Source organism: Onychomys torridus, chromosome 1 (genome assembly GCF_903995425.1).
Source record: "Onychomys torridus chromosome 1, mOncTor1.1, whole genome shotgun sequence".
Lineage (NCBI taxonomy): Eukaryota > Metazoa > Chordata > Mammalia > Rodentia > Cricetidae > Onychomys > Onychomys torridus.
In genome coordinates, this window is record NC_050443.1 from 166,017,375 (window position 1) to 166,033,341 (window position 15,967).

General features: G+C 49.2%; 1 protein-coding gene across 1 annotated transcript in view; it reads left to right on the forward strand.

Moving 5' to 3' along the window:
- The first annotated feature begins 508 nt into the window (after positions 1 to 508).
- Positions 509 to 15,967, forward strand: part of LOC118578370 (TBCC domain-containing protein 1-like) — a 23,483-nt gene continuing 8,024 nt past the window's right edge. The window contains 3 exon segments of the mRNA XM_036179268.1: positions 509 to 638; positions 11,003 to 11,116; positions 11,593 to 11,689. Coding sequence (XP_036035161.1) covers positions 509 to 638; positions 11,003 to 11,116; positions 11,593 to 11,689 — 341 coding nt within the window.

Consider the following 15,967-nt stretch of genomic DNA (forward strand, 5'->3'; position numbering starts at 1 on the left):
GAGGAGAGGGAGAGGAGAGGAGAGGAGAGAGAGAGAGAGAGAGAGAGAGAGAGAGAGAGAGACTGACTGACTGTGTAACTGAAAGGTGCTTGCCCTGGTCTGCACGTGTGTCCTGAAGAAGCTAGGCTGCTCCATCACCTACAATGAGTGAGGGGAGAGGAGTATGAAATGTGAGCAGAGAGCAGAGAGTGTAGTGGTCGGGGCAGAGTCTGCTGGCAATCGTGATCAGAACTTCAACTTAGGTTCTACTCCCAAGCCAGGACTAAGCTGGCCCAGGGTCCGAGCAGGGAAGCCCCAAGGCAACACTTCTTCCCAGCTTCCCCCAGAGATCCAGGACCACGTGTGCAACGCAACCGCACCACTTAGGAACTTCGATAACGCGTTTCCATATGCTTAAAGAGGCTCGGCCAGGGCTCTGTTACTTGCAGCTGAATGCCTCCTAAAGGATGTGCCAGCTTTGTGCTGGCCCAGCTCCAACTAGAGGAAAAACAAACAGCCCAGCTTCACGATGGAGAAATCCAAAGCACTTGTGGACTTCCCCGAGAGAAGTCCCATGTCCCATAACCCCGTGTCTCAAGGGAAGAGAATCCAACTGAAACATGGGGACTTTGACCAGAATGTAGGAAAAGGAGGGTCTGGTGAGCTGGGCAATATTAAAAACAAATAGAGATGCTTTTCTGTCTCTTTCCCCACCCCCTACCGGAAAGAAGGTCCCTAGGGGGACAGATCAGTGAAGGCTTTGTGCAGTTTCCACCCCCCCCCCCCCCAGCTCCGACTGGGCCAGAGGAAGTACTGGGAATAAACTGCAAAGCAGGACCTGAGCTTCGGAAGGACCCAAGCTTTGGTGTGCTGGCTGGAGAAGGAAGGGGCAATGTTTCACAGGGTAGGGAGAGCTAGCTCTGGGGTAGCCTGCACTCACAACCAAGGGCTGGGCCCTTCTAGAGTCATTGCTAAGATCTGTGCCCCAAGGGATGAATCAAACACCCCCAGCAAGCCATCCAAAGAGGTGACATGGATGAAAGTATTTCCTAATGAAAGCCAGTCATAAAAGACCACATGACAGCTGGCTGTATTTATATGTGATGTCTGGAAGACACCAGTCCAAAGACAGAAAGCGTGTTAACAGTTGCCAGGGGCTGGGGACCAATGGGGGTGTGTGTGGTGTGTATATCATGACATATTCTGCAACTGATTACTGTAACACTGTGACTATTATAAACCATTGAACTGTACAGATTTCATGGGCCAGTTGTGCATTATAGGAATTATATCTCAAGAAAGCTGGTCTCAAAGCTGGGGTAGGGTGGGGTGGCTAATATCGTTTGACATGGGCTAGCCTTTGCCATGGCTGACAGTGGGGACACCAGCACCTGCTGTCTACTGTGTTTTACTATTGATTCCTTCTCTCCTCCGTTCCCTGTCTCTCCCTGCCCACCTGCCTGTGTCCTTCCTTCCCTCATGTTTTAGGGACAAGGTACATTAGTTGGGGTTCTGTTGCTGTGATAAACACCATGACCAAAAACAACAGGGAGGGGAGGACTTATTTCCTCTTACAGTTCATAGTCCATCACGAAGGGGAGGACTTTGTACTTAAGGCAGGACCCTAAAGGCAGAAACTGAGACAGAGGCCATGGAGGAATGTTGCTTACAGGCTCGCTCCCCATGTTCAACTTGCTTTTTTATTTCTATTTTATTTACTTATTTATTTTTTATTTTACGTTTTTTTTTTTTTTTATTTAATTTTATTTTATTTTTGAGACAGGGATTCACTGTGTTGCCCTGACTGTACTGGAACTCACTCTGTAGACCAGGCTGGGCTTAAACAGAGATCTGCCTTCCTTTGCCTTCAAGAGTGCTGGGATTAAAGGTTTGCAACACCTCTGCCTGGCTGGGCCTGTGTTTCTAGCCCCATTTTACAGAGGAAGAAACTGAGATTCAGGGGTTTATAAACAATTTGCCCCACATCACATGGCTGGTGAGGGTCTCTGGCTTTAGAAGCCCTGCCACTCATGACCTTGGCACTATGCCACCACATCCCAATCTAAGCCCAGTCAACACAAGGCTCAACATGTCCTGACACACACACTAATAGTACCCAGACTGGTCTCTTGTCACTGGTTGACTTTTTGAAAATGGGTACTGCTCAGACTGTCATTAGGTGAACCCTCTGCTTCCCAGAGCTAGCCTTGGCTAAAGCTGAATGCATAGTGGGGTGAAGGAGAGCAGAAGTGACCTTTGAAAAGTCTTGGGGACACAAGCACGGACTGTCTGCTTCTCCCAAGGAGTTGTTCGGAGTCATCAGGCAGGCTGGTCAAAGGCCCTCTCCAGGGCCCCCAGCCCTGACTGATTAACGGCGAGTCTCACCTGGGCTTGCAGCTTTTGTGAGACTTTCAGGTACTCTATCCAGAGCTCTCTCGGGTAGAAAAGCGAGGCCATCTCAGAGACCCCACTACCACCTGCCCAGAATTCACACTAACCAAACATCATCTTTTATTTCCTCCAAGAACCCCCACTGATATGGTGTGAGCCTCTGTCCACCACCTCCTCCGAGACTAGACCACACAGTGGCCGACAAGGGCACACGCAGGGAGGAGGTGATATTTATTCTCAGGCCTACCGACAGCACCAAGTTCCTGACTAACCAGGGTGTCACAGGGTCCTCTCTCCTTGGGCCTTCTCGGGCTTTTCTTGCTTCTCCCCAGGTCTTCCCTGGCTTTCTCACAGCTCTGGGATCATGCCGTTTTCCTGATTGAGCTAGAAAGCATGCTTCCAGGTCTGGCGCCCTGGGCAGAAAAAGGAACCCTCTTCCTGGCAAGGGACAAAACAGGAGTGAAGGCTGGTCTGGTCTACCTACTGATGGCCTGATGGCGTTACCTTGAATGAGGACATTAGCTTCCTTACCCTAGCTTTCTGATCTAGCACAGGGCTGGTAAGAAGGTCAGTGTAACCCTGCCTTGCACAAGGAGGAGCTGCAGAGAAGGGGCTGGCAAACCCTCTGAGCACTGTTGGACCCATCACCCAGCACACATGTACCCCTTCACACTCAAACTAAGCATGCACATGCATGCTATAGACACACACACACACCCCTCTTTTATTTTCTTGAAAATGCTTTCGCCGTCTTAAGAACACCTGTTTTCCCTATGAGATCGAACACAGTCCCAGGAAGCTTTAATGCTCATGACACCTCACGTATTCCCTGTTTGTAGACAGGAATTTCACAACAAACACAGTGTCCCCCTCAAGTATGTCTCCTCGTGGGTACAAGACCCTCACTGCCTTCCTTACACAGTTCCTCGCAGCCTGACTATGGTGCACAGACTGGATTTCTATCATCTCCCAGGGCCTTGTTGTTGATTTCTCTCCGGGAGTGCATCTGTAGACAGTCAGAATCCCTCATATCGAAGCCCCACTTCAACAGCTCCTGCGTGCATTGGCTACATCCACCCTGATGAGCCCCTGGAAATGCTGTATCTTTTCCATTTAGTGCGTTCTGACTCACCCCAGGCACTGCCTCTCACTACAGCAAAAGACCTGCATAAACCCTGTTCTTTTCCTCTGTGACAAGCTAGAGGGCCAGACACCACACAAAAGACAGTTGGACCTGGGGCCCACGGCTCAGAGGTCTCCAGTCCTAGCTCCACCACTTACTATAGGAGACGTTGGCTGCCTTAGTTGGGTTCAGACCCCAAGCCATGGAGTCAAATGCATGCTAACTCCTCTTCCCTATTACCTGCAAGTACACCCCACGGGGATAACAATACTATCACCTTCCTGTGGCCATTCCCAGGTTCCTCTGCTTGGATGGCACAAGCTTTGCTGGTCCGTATTAACTGTACCTGACAAGGAGAGCCCTCTTCAAGCCTTTCAGTGTGGTGAGATTATGTTCCCCAATATATTATGTACCCCAATAAACATATCTGGGGGTCAGAGAACAGAACAGCCGCTATATTAAACAGGTTTATGCAGTGGTAGCACACGCCTTTAATCCTAGCATTCCAGAGGCAGAGATCCATCTGCATCTCTGTGAGTTCAAAGCCACACTAGAAACAGCAAGGCATGGTGACACATGCCTTTAATCCCAGGAAGTGATGGCAGGAAGCAGAAAGGTAAATAAGGTGTGAGGACCAGGAACTAGAGTCTTTTTAAGCATTTTAGGTTTTTAGCAGTCTGAAGATTCGTGGAAACAAGATTAGCTGAGGAATTGGTAAAGTGAGGTTGGATATGGCTTGTTCTGTCTCTGTGATCTTCCAGCTTTCACCCCAATACCTGGCTCCAGGTTTGTTTTTACTAATAAGAGCCTTTAAGATTCGTGTTACATTACAGTTGGCTAAGTGGTGATCACAACGAGTCTCCTGCATGTTTTCATGCTGTCAGTGATTCTCCAGCAACCCTACAGGGAAGGCCCAGTCATCATTCACCTGATGAAACACAGTGAACAGCGGACAGCCAGCCAGTGAGGAAAAGGGGCTGGCTGTGAGTCAGTGCTCACAATGACCCTCACCTGCAGTCACCCTACCACTAGGAGCATGCCACAGGCTCCATCCAAGATGCCTTTGTCACAGACACCATGTGACCCTCTCAAGTGTTCTAAATATATCCCCATCAGGCTGGGGGTGGAGGCAACTTGCACCTGCGCGTCCCCTCAGAGATGGCAGGACCACACCTTAGCACCCTCTTCCTCATCTCACCTTCCCAACAGTGCCATGCTGGAGGCTCTGTTCTATCCCTTTAAAGAGGGAAGTGAAGCACAGAGCGACTAAGGGACTTCCCCAAGACCACACAGCAGAAATGATCAAGGGTCCAAAGTCATAAATTCCTGTTCTTCGGTTCTCTCTGGAACATAGTGATATTCTCTTCCCCTGTCTATCACAGGGCAGCAAGCTCAGGTGTTAAAAATGGAACCACACAGCCTTCTCTTCTAGAACAAAAACTGACAAAAGCTGGTGTGTGTGTGTGCATGCACACACGTCCATGTGTGTAAAACTTGCACTATGGCATGACATCCTTTGACAGAGATTTCATTAGCTACTTTTACAAAGGAAGCTGAAGTCAGTTACACTATCTGCTCAAGGTCACCAGGTAAGTGGCAAAGACAAGAGCTGAGTTGGTACTTGACTCTGGACCCAGGGTGCTGGCCTCATCCTAGGACAGAAAGAGGTGGTGCCAGTGAGTGGTGGTCTGGCCAATGCACACCAGGGAAATAGGCTTTGTAGTGCAAGGCTAACTGTTGCAAACCCAATGCTCCCGAACCCAAAGGAGGCAAGGCAAGAGCCCAAGGCTGCTGACCTGTTGACAGACTGGCTGTCGCAATGGTGGAGCCAGCAACAGCTGCTGTTTATTTTGGGTCCCAAGGACTAGTTAAGACCTGTTGAGTTCCAAAGATAAACTGAGCAGGGTAGGATGTCAGCTGCCCTCTCCCAAGGAAAGGGCCCCAGCCACCTGCTGGCCTTCCTCCTTAGGCCTTGGTGTCAAAAGTATCTTGCTAGACACCTTAAATGGGCCTCCACCAACAGGGTCCCCACCCTGACTTGTAAATGGCCCAGGAAGACAAGCTCACACAACAAAGCCACCCCCTGCAGTGTGGAGTTCCTATAACAAATGGTTTTTCCTGTCTAGGGAAGAGGGGCTGGCCTCCTGGGGCTTTTGTCCTCCTCCCCAACATTTGGGATGCCCCTCTTTCAAGTAGAGATCCACACACATGGCATGGCTGACTGGTAAGAGTCTCTGGAAAACTAGGGAGCAAGAGCTGCCCAGAGGATTCTGGTGTCCCTGCCAAGCTCCAGTCCCACTCTACCTCTTCCTGGCTGGTGACCACTGGTAAATCAATCTGTCCTTGCCTCTGGTCCCTTGGCAGCACAGCAAGGGCCATGCTGATCTTCCCTCACAGGCCGTGGAAAGAAGTGGATGGCTTAGGGAAGTGAGGGCACACCAGATGGGCTGTCAGCGGCATCGTTATGTTTATTATTTAGCCCCCTGGACAACAGTTTCCCTGGCCATCGCAAGTGGTATTTGGGTTCTCAGGTTAGTCCATAATGGAGTCAATTCAATTCACAGAGACAACTGGTTATAATTCTATCCGCTCCCGGGAGAACAGACGTTTTGTGTGTGGATCATCACATCACTGACAGACACTGCGAGGGATGTGTGTTTTGACATCCAAACAAGCAGCTTCCACAGCCGTGGTAAAGTAGGAGCTCAAGGAGAGGAAAGACTTCCATGGGCGAAGCCTCCACCTACAGGTTCACCACACGGATCCAGGGCCCGTCATGACCTGCCTCTGCAGGGCTGGGAGGGATGTGAAGGATGCCAGGCGGCTGTGGTCACAACAAACGCTCCTGCTCCTAGATGTCACCACAGCACCTCACACACAGTAGGTCTAAGATCAACTTTCAATAGATCAATCTCCCCGGAGAAGGCTATGCTTTTAGGGTCCAGGGGTCCCCCCTATCCATGTCACTGCTGATGGAGACTGTGTCTGCACAGAGGGTCCTCCAGGGGTTCAGGATCAAACACCCAAGACTGAGTCTTCTGCAAGTCATCAAGAAGGCCCCACGGCAGAGCAGAGCCAGCTACCCTCAGGACGGGAGGGACTGAGGCTCCATCCTGCTCTCTCATACACACCACTCTGAACACCCCAGCCTCCTTGCTGGTCCTTGGAAAGGGCAGCTACGGTTCTACCTCAGGGCTTTAACCCACATGTCTCACCAATGCGAGAAATCCACGGGAGTCTGCTTAACTGGTAAAAGGAATTTATTAGGAAAGAAACTCACTAAAACAAAATAGGAGAATGGTTGCAGGGTCCTGGAAAGCTGAGGTACTGTCCCACACTGTTCTGCCTCCCTGCCATCCAAGCCCACATGGGAGAGAGGAGAGCAGCATAGTGTGTCTCAGGTCTTAAGGGTAACCCCGAGGCCACGCCCCAGAGGCAGGGACTTAAAGATTGTAGGTAGAACAGATATTCATTACATCTCCCCTTTTTGTCTCAATAAGAAAGTTCTAACCTAATATAAAACTATATACAATAGGAACGATTATCAAGTATTGTCCAGAAAATGGGAAAGGTAATAATATAAACAAAATAGAAATACAACAAGAATGACATTAAGTAAGAAACATACATTAAATGTTCAGAAATGTCTAGACCATTGATAAATGGCATGTTACAGAGATTACTCCAATAGCTGTCCTGTCCTAAAGATTCTAATTTTAGTATCTAAAATGTTCTAGCTAGTATATGAGAGGATTATAACTGTAACTATCTGGTCTTCAACCCCATCAAAGACCTGAGAAGGAAAATATTACCTGAGAAAACAGAAAAGGCAAGCAAGCAATTTCCAAAAAATTGCAAGAATAGACAGAGACAGCTGGCAGCCTGGTCAGTCACCTAAAGTTTCTCATCACTGTTGGGGCACCCATTTTGGCTACTGACCTAGAAAATCTGACAGACCATTATCAGAAGAAGGAATTTTGAAAGACCATCTTACCCTGTCTTGGCAAGGTTCAGTAGTCACTTTTTCTTATGTCCCACTCATCCAGAAAGCACAGTGTTTGTACTGTCATCAGAGGCAAGGGCAGTTCTTTGCCCAGCAGGCTATTTTGTGCCAAGAAAAAGACAAACTTCCAAACAAGAGTGTCCTAGAAGCCCAACATTCTCTTGGGAGTAGATTGGTGCTGCCAGGAGCAATCGTGTCTCACATCAACAGAATTCTAAGTTATCAAAACATTTAAATGCCATATTCTCTAGGCCTATGAAGTGTTTGAAGATTCTATCCATCTGACATATGTTTCTGTAAATCTGGAAAACCTAACTAACATAAGTATAGATATGACTCTTATTTACCTAAATAACCTAAGGACTAAGGCTTCCCATTAACAAGGTAAATAATCTGTAATAGATGTACACAGTATAAGGACAATGACCTCAAATTATAACAGTATATAAAATATCTTAAATAAAGGTAGAAATGTATTGTGCAATATGACAATGATATCCTTAATATGTATCAATATACAAAATATTCTAAACAGAGGTAGAACATGCAGACAGTATGACAAACATAATTTTATATTTGTATCAGTATACAAAATATTTCAAAGAGGAGTAGGAACATGTGTACAAATATGACAATTATAGTTTTGAATTTGTATCAATATACAAATTATCTTAAATAGGAATATAAAAATAGTTTACATTTGTATCAATATACAAGAATGCATATCAGTGCAAATTACCTAAGGCTGATAGTTTATTAAATTAGTTTACTAGGTAAAACAGGTATCCACTATACTCACTGCCTCACCTTGCAGGTCCTATTAAAAAGTCACCCCACATAGGGCCGTCCCTGCCTTTCTCAAATGCCACCCCTCATAGGGCATCCCTCTCTAAAGTCACCCCCTCCCTCTCTAAAGTCACCCCACATAGGGCCATCCCTCCCTCTCTCAAATGTCACCCCTCATAGGGCCGTCCCTCCCCACACACACAACCACACAGCAAGCCTCCTCCCAGCCAGACTTACCTGCATGCCTCACTGTGCTCTAGTTTTCTCTACACATCTAACATATAATACATTTTAATCTATTTGGTTTGCATATTGTTTCCCTTCTCCCACCAGAAGATCAAGTGCACTGGGCAAGGCTTCTTCTCCACCCTGCTGTGCTCACAGTGCCTGGAGCAGAGCAAATATCCAAACACTGGAGAGAGAATGAGGAAGGTAGCTGCAGGCTGAAAGCTGAACAACCTAAAGTCATTCAAACACACACACACCACCACCACCACCACCAACACACACCTAAAACCTCATAGGAAATGTTTTAAGATGTGAGGTCAGTGACGCGTCCAGAAGTAACAAAAACTGAACAAAATCATGAGGGATGATAATGATGGAGATAACAACAACAACTTATTGAACATCTGATCACCACACAGAACGGTGGTTCTCAACCTGTGGGTCGCTACCCCAGAGGGACAAATGACCTTTCACACTGGTCAGATATCAGATAGCCTGCATATCATATAGTTACATTATGATTCATAACAGTAGCAAAATTATGGTTATGAAGTAGCAATTAAAACAGTTTTATGGTTGGGGGTCACCATATCATGAGGAACTGGAGTAAGGGTCACAGCATTAGGAAGCTTAAGAACTCCTGACAGAGGACCACAAACATGAGGTAGGTATTATGATTGTTTTTATCATCTTTGACAGAAACTGAGGCCCATGGAGTTGAAGAAAGGTAATCGAGAGTCTAGGCCACAGCTCATCACTATTCCCAAGGCCACGCCCACACCCGCGTGGCAGAGGTCACCCACGCACTACCTATATTCTCTTGCCCTCTACCTCCCCTGCTGCTGCCCAGGTCTCTGGAGATGACTCTACTTCCCACAGCCTAGATTTACCTGAGCAAGCATCAGGGTCCAAGTGTCAGGGACTTAAACCATCCCCTGGTCCCAACCACAACTCCATGATAGCTGTCATCTATCTCTAAAGAGAGGACAGAGAGCCCCTGGCAGCAGGGACTCAAAAGTGGCTCTGGACAGTAAATAAAAATCTGAGCTGTTTCGAAGCTTCTCTCAACTACCAGCTGCAACCACACTGCGTTAGTGGATGGGCTCAGAGGAGGTCAGAAGGGTAGGTGAGATACACTGTCATCCATGACCCTAGAAATTCTGTCTGGGACCCCTGGGATGCGTTCCTTGGGCTCTGGCTTCCTAGGAAGCTATCAGAATGGGCATCTTCAAATCCATGGGACACCCACTGCAGGACATTCCTTTTCTTGTCACTCCACTCTTTATGAGACCAGGACACCACTCTGCTCTGTACCCACCAGGGCCACAGAGGAGGGAGATGCCCTTGGGAACACCCCAAGAAACAGCCACAAGGACCAGGACAAACAGAGTGCAGAGAGAGATGAGAAAGGCCACATTCTGCTGGGTTTCCCTGCTGTGGATGCTTCCAGCCTAGCAGGGGGCTTGGAGGTGTGTGTGTGTGTGTGTGTGTGTGTGTGTGTGTGTGTGTGTGTGTGTGTGTGTGATGGCACCCTCTCACATAGCCGCCCATTGTCCAGGGCACTCCACCAACTGCTGCTGCCCAGCAGAAAAGTCACCCTTTCTATTACTGCAGAAATCTGAATTTAAACTTGACAGCCACCACTTAACAGGGACAGAAGCAAGCTGCCAAATGTCTCAACAACGGCCAGGGGCTCCTGGGCAAGAGAACCCTAGCCCAGTGGCTGCACTTGGTAGGGGCTCCCCTGTACTCTCTTGACTCAGTATACCCACTCCCCAGGGAGCTACCACCCTCAGAAACCAGAGAGGGAAATGGAGGAGCTGTTTTGCTCAGTTGCCAGTGAGATGACTAACGTAAATAATGAATCCCGGCTTGAAACCAAAGCTCAGACACTGGTCTACACCAGACTTGAACTACACGGGAGAAGGATCAGTAGGCCAACACACTGCAGTTAAACCATCAGAAACCTCTGGGCAGCCACCTCGGCATACCCCAGCCTCATCAGTAAGAGCTGGTATCCCCTCCAAGAGCCAGGCTGAAGGCACAACGGGCCCTGCCTGGTAAAATTCAGGAGAGAGCTTCCCTCTGGGAGCCTCAGAGCCAGCCCTGTGCCAGGCAGCTAGGCCTCCCTCTCTGCTGTCACACTGAGAAATTCTCCCACACAGGCAAGTCCCTTAAAATAGCTTTTTGGGTTTCAGCCATCAGGAAACAGAGTAAAGCTGGATCAGAATCGGGCCTACCCTCAAAAGTTTACAAAGGAGTGACTTCAAAGGACAGGGACAACCCTCTTCACACAGAACTCCTAGGTAGGCAAAACTGGGAGGCAGGGTTCCCACAATGGGCATAGAAGGATGGCCTGTTGAGCAGCCTAAGTCCCCGTGACCCCTGGGGCAGGCCTGGAGAGGGTCCAAGTGTGTGAAGTACAGTGATGATATGGGACCAGGCACTGAGGAAAGGGACAAAACACTCCTAAATATGTGCTTTACTGACAGGAACTCCACAGCATCAGAACAGCAACGCTGAGGGCGGACCTGAGGCCAGTGACGACAAGTTAGAAGCCTGGAGGTGCCGGCACAAAAGACGTGATAACTGCGCAGTCAATGGCGGTGATTTGACACAGGTCAAAATCTCCTGCGGCTAAGCAGCAGATTACTGGAGAATGAGGGTGCTCTACGAGGCACTGCCCAATAAAGGACAAAAGGTTCAAAGCAGCCCCCAGCCCCTCAGTTCCTTACCCCACCTAGGATGCAAGTTCACCATCACCACCCCTTCCTCCCTGGAGCTGTGGTCAGGTCGGATAAGAGCTCCATTTCCGCCAGGGTGAAGGTCACCCATGCTTTAGGGATCCCAGCGATGGATCAGATGCCCTCACTCCCTTAGTGCACGCCGCCCGCAATGCACACAAAGGAAAGGACTCGGCCTCATCCCATGCGCACCTCCGCCCAGGCTCCGGGAGGGTGGTTTCCTTACTGGACAAAGGGAAGTGACAGCCAAAGGCCAAAGAAAGCCCAGTGGAGGGGCTGAGAGCACAGCTGTTTCCTCTTTGCTAACTCAGCCACCTGGGTGTCCCTGCCTCCCTCAGGTAACAGCCAGGGGCACGGAAAGAAGAAAGCTCTAGAAGACCTCTTCACTGAGGACACAACGTGTTCCCAGGACGGCTCTGGCACAAACCTTCTCAAGTGAGCCTTGCTGAGAAAGTCCCCAGGCATCCGGAAGAGGTCTTTCTGTCCTGACATTGGCTGTGTCAAATTATTAAGATACAGCTTGGGAGATCAGGGTGCCCCTCACACATTCTGAGGAGTTCGTCTCTCATATCTGCCCCTTCCCTCTGTAAGGCAGGCCCCAAAAGCCATTTCTAGATAAGCAAGTGGACTTTTGAAAGGGCCAGGCGACGCATGCAGTCTCACAGCTTAAGAAGGCAAGCAGCCAGGCCTCGGAGTGAATGTCCTTGGGGTCATCCACTCTTTCTGGGGGTGAAAGACGTCATATGGACCCTACACAATCTCCGTGAGGACAGGTTGGTTTTGGAGCCCTGAGACCTAGTTCAAGGCTTCAGCAGGGGCAGTTCATGTTCTCCGGGGTGTCTAGGGATTCCTGTGAGCTCTCTGAGCCTGCACATCCTCTCTCAGCTGTACAGTGTGGATGCTGGCAGCAGCTTTACACCTGTGAGACTGTTTGGAGACTACCCCTAGCACACACAAGTATTACACACACCACCATCGCCACCAAGGCTCAGGGAACAAAAAGGAAGACAGGCAGAAAGAATGTCACTGAGAGATAAGGAGGAGTGACGGAAACGCTCGCTTCTGGATTTGTAGGGACACTGCACTCATAGCAGATGGGGTGACCCGAACAAGATCAACCAGTCAGCATTCCAACACGGATGGGGGAGGGGGCTCAGGAGATCCCATCCCCAGCTGAGATGCTTGCTATTGGCTGTCTATACCTGCTGGGAAAGTGAGAGTCAATTTTCTTAGGTGTGGCCCTTGGTAGGTTGCCCAAGCTCCAAGGGGGGCCCATCATCCATGAGTTAGTAATACTAATTAGACTCAATGCGTTATGGAAGAAACAAAGGAGGACCTGAGGCGGACACTCGGACACACACACATACACACACACACACACACACACTGGCAGGGAGTGGGGGAGGATGAAGGAGGGAGGGGGTTGATTACAATACACTGTCTACATGTATGAAACTGTCAAAGAAGCAATTTTAAACTTTTTTTTTAAAGAAAAGGAAGTCTTTCTGATCACTAGCTGTTATTTCTATTAGGACAATCCCCCAAATCAGGCTCCTGGGATACACAGGTTTATGGTAGGGATGAAATAAAGGAAGAGAGGTAGTATGAGGCGCTGTATCGATAGCCTTGAGTTCTGAAGGGTGGATGGTTCAGACCCACTGGGACTGCAGAGACAATCTATCTGGCTGGGCTCCACCGAGTTATTCAGAATTTGGCCCCAGAGACTTTAAGGCAGGCCCTGTCTTTTTCTTGCCACCGGACAGTGTGGGTGGAAATTATTACCCTGAAATGCTGCTGCCTCTGCCCCGCCACCCCCCACTGTTGAGACCTGGGCAGCCACAGCCCCACTCCTGCTTCCCCAAGAGCATGGGTGCAATAAACTTTTATGCGACGGTCTGATCATGAGGAGCAAGGCTATAAACAAGAGGGCCAGGGTCCAGTTAACTCAAAATTTCCTGAAAGTGTGAGTCTCTTACACACACATGCATACGCACACACACACACACACACACACATACACACGTGCAAATGGGAACCATTTCTTCTCTGTAGAGGGAAGTGACCTAGGGGTGATTCACGGGGCTGATGAGGCTCCCCCTTCATGGAACAACCAACCACATCCTTCAAGACCATTGGGACAGGGAGCAGAGCCAGCCGTTTCTCATGGCTTCGTTCTGAGTTGAGTGTGAGGAGGGCAAGCCGGGGTTGGAGTCACTGTGTGTGGTGGCAGGCAGAGGGGAAGGGAAGGGAAGGGAAAAATAAGCCTATTTGATGTCCAGTGAGACTGGGTCCAGCTTCAGAAATATGAGCACCAGCTATTGCTTTTTCCAAAGAGCTATTCTGGGGCCAGCTGAGTTAATGGGAAGTGGGGGCTGTGAATTAGTGCTGGGGGAACTTCTGACTTAGGGCTTGCATAGCCATCCCTGGAAATTGCCTTCTAATTTCCTCAGCCTGAGTCACTGACCAGTTTCTTGGCCAGAAAAGTCTAACGGGCAACTCTGTTCTCTTTTGACTCCTAATTAAAGAAAATAAAACAAATAATAGAGTTATACATACGGTAGTCACACTTACTCATCTTGACTGCTGAGAATCCAGGAAGGGGATAATGGGTTGGGGCAGAAACCTCGGGGACAGGAAGGACAAGGGGTGTGTGTGGGAAACGAGGTGGGGATTCTGGCTTTGGAAGTAGGTTCTGAGTGAGGGCCAATGATGTTCTCTGCCCTGACAATTGCCAAAAATAATGGAAGCTTCCAACACGGTGGTCAGTGTTTGGACAGGCTGATTCCCCAGAGGGCAAGTTACCTTCTGCCTGGTAGGGCTGCTATTCTCTGAAGGGACGTGAGCTGTAGGCAGGCAGGTGCATGGAGAGAGTCAGGGGCTTGGACTAGTGGGCAGGCCACTGAGAGGCCTCAGATGACCTCAGGCAAGTTGCCATAGTAGCATCAGTAGCTGTGTACACAGGGGTGACCATAGTTCAGCCAGGACTTTGCAGAGCACAGCAGTCAGGGTAGGAATTGACCTGAAGACCTGTTAGGGCCAGGCCCGGTGGCAGTGTCATGACTGAGGGCATCTTGTCCCGGCCTTACACCACCAGTGTGGGGGCTAAGGTGGTTTTGTTCCTGTTTTATAGATGTAGAAATGGAAGTGACGTGCTCTTGGGATTCTCACTCAGTCAGGATAGTTGTGTGGCAGGGCTGTGAGTCTTACCTTGGCCCCTGACAAGCTGGTCAGCTGCCACTTGATTCTCCATCAGAACTGAGCCAGGGAGATGACAAGCAAATCCAGGCAGAATGTTCTGAAGAAGAAGAGCACTCAAGGGCTGAGACTCACAGCCACACCATGTGGAATAGGTTACTAGTGTTTGTGCCTCAGTTTCCACATCTGCAACTAATGAAAAAGTGAAGGTAGAAATAGGACCTAGTTCCATGGTTCCAGTGAATATTAAATGAGTTTATCCTTATAAAGGCCCCAGAACAGTGCCTGCATATCTGAAATACAAGATGCGTATGCACCAAACTAATTCAGTCCCGGGGTTGCTCGGAGTGGGAAGAACTCTCCATGAACTGGAGTTTCCAAGGGAGGCAGGTGGGTGGAGGAGGCAGCCTTCACGGTGAGACTTGGAACGATGAGGATGGGCTGGGTGGGATAGACAGGAACCGAGATGGAGCTGCCGGAAGACACTGTCCAGGGAAGGGGACAGCGATGCCTCGCTGGTGGAACATGCAGGGGAGTTTGCACAGAGCCTGAGGCAAATGTGGCTGAGAAGGAGAAGGAGCAGATGATGACGGTCAGGGCCAGGTGCCACGGTCCTCAGATGGCAGCCACGGCATCCAGAGCTCAAGAGGCAGCCAGCTCAGCACCTTGCTCTTCTCTCAAGGGATGGGAGAAAGCAGATGGTCACTGGGGTGAGGGGGCTCAGAACAGGCTGCAGAGGGGTAGGGAGAGCGTCAGGAAAGTGTAAGCACCAAGACCTGAATTCAACCCCTAGAACCAATGCGTTAAAAGAAAAGAAATAGTAGCCAAGTGCTGTGGGGGTGGGCGCGGGTGGAGACCCGGGGTCCTTGGGGTTTGCTTGTCAACTAGTCTAGCCAACTTGGCAGTTTTTTGAGGACAGTAATAGACTCTGCCTTAAAGGAGTGGGCTCAGCAGGTCAAGATGCCCCTTGCTAATTCTGACAGTCTAATTTTGATCTCTGGGACCCACATGGTGGAAGGAGAAAACTGATTTCCTGCAAGTTGTCTCTTATTATACTTGAGCACATGTGCATATGTACACACACACACACACACACACACACACACACACACACACTAAAATGTAGTTTTTTGTGGTTTTTTTGTTGTTTTGTTTTGATTTTGATTTTTTGAGACAGGGTTTCTCTGTGTAGCTTTGCGCCTTTCCTGGAACTTGCTTTGGAGACCAGGCTGGCCTCGAACTCACAGAGATCCACCTGCCTCTGCCTCCCGAGGGCTGGGATTAAAGGCCTGCGCCATCACCGCTCGGTGTAAAATGTAGTTTTTTAAAAAGTGGATGGTGTCTAAGAAACAACACTGGAGGTTGACCTCTGACCTCTGCATTCAAATGCATGGACATGCATGTATAAGCTCACACAGAGAGTGAGGGAGAGAGGGGAAAGAACACCATCTGGCTGTGGGATTGCTCTTGCTGCCGTGGTCAGCACTAAAGCCTTTTTCTAGGTCCACTTTGGATGGT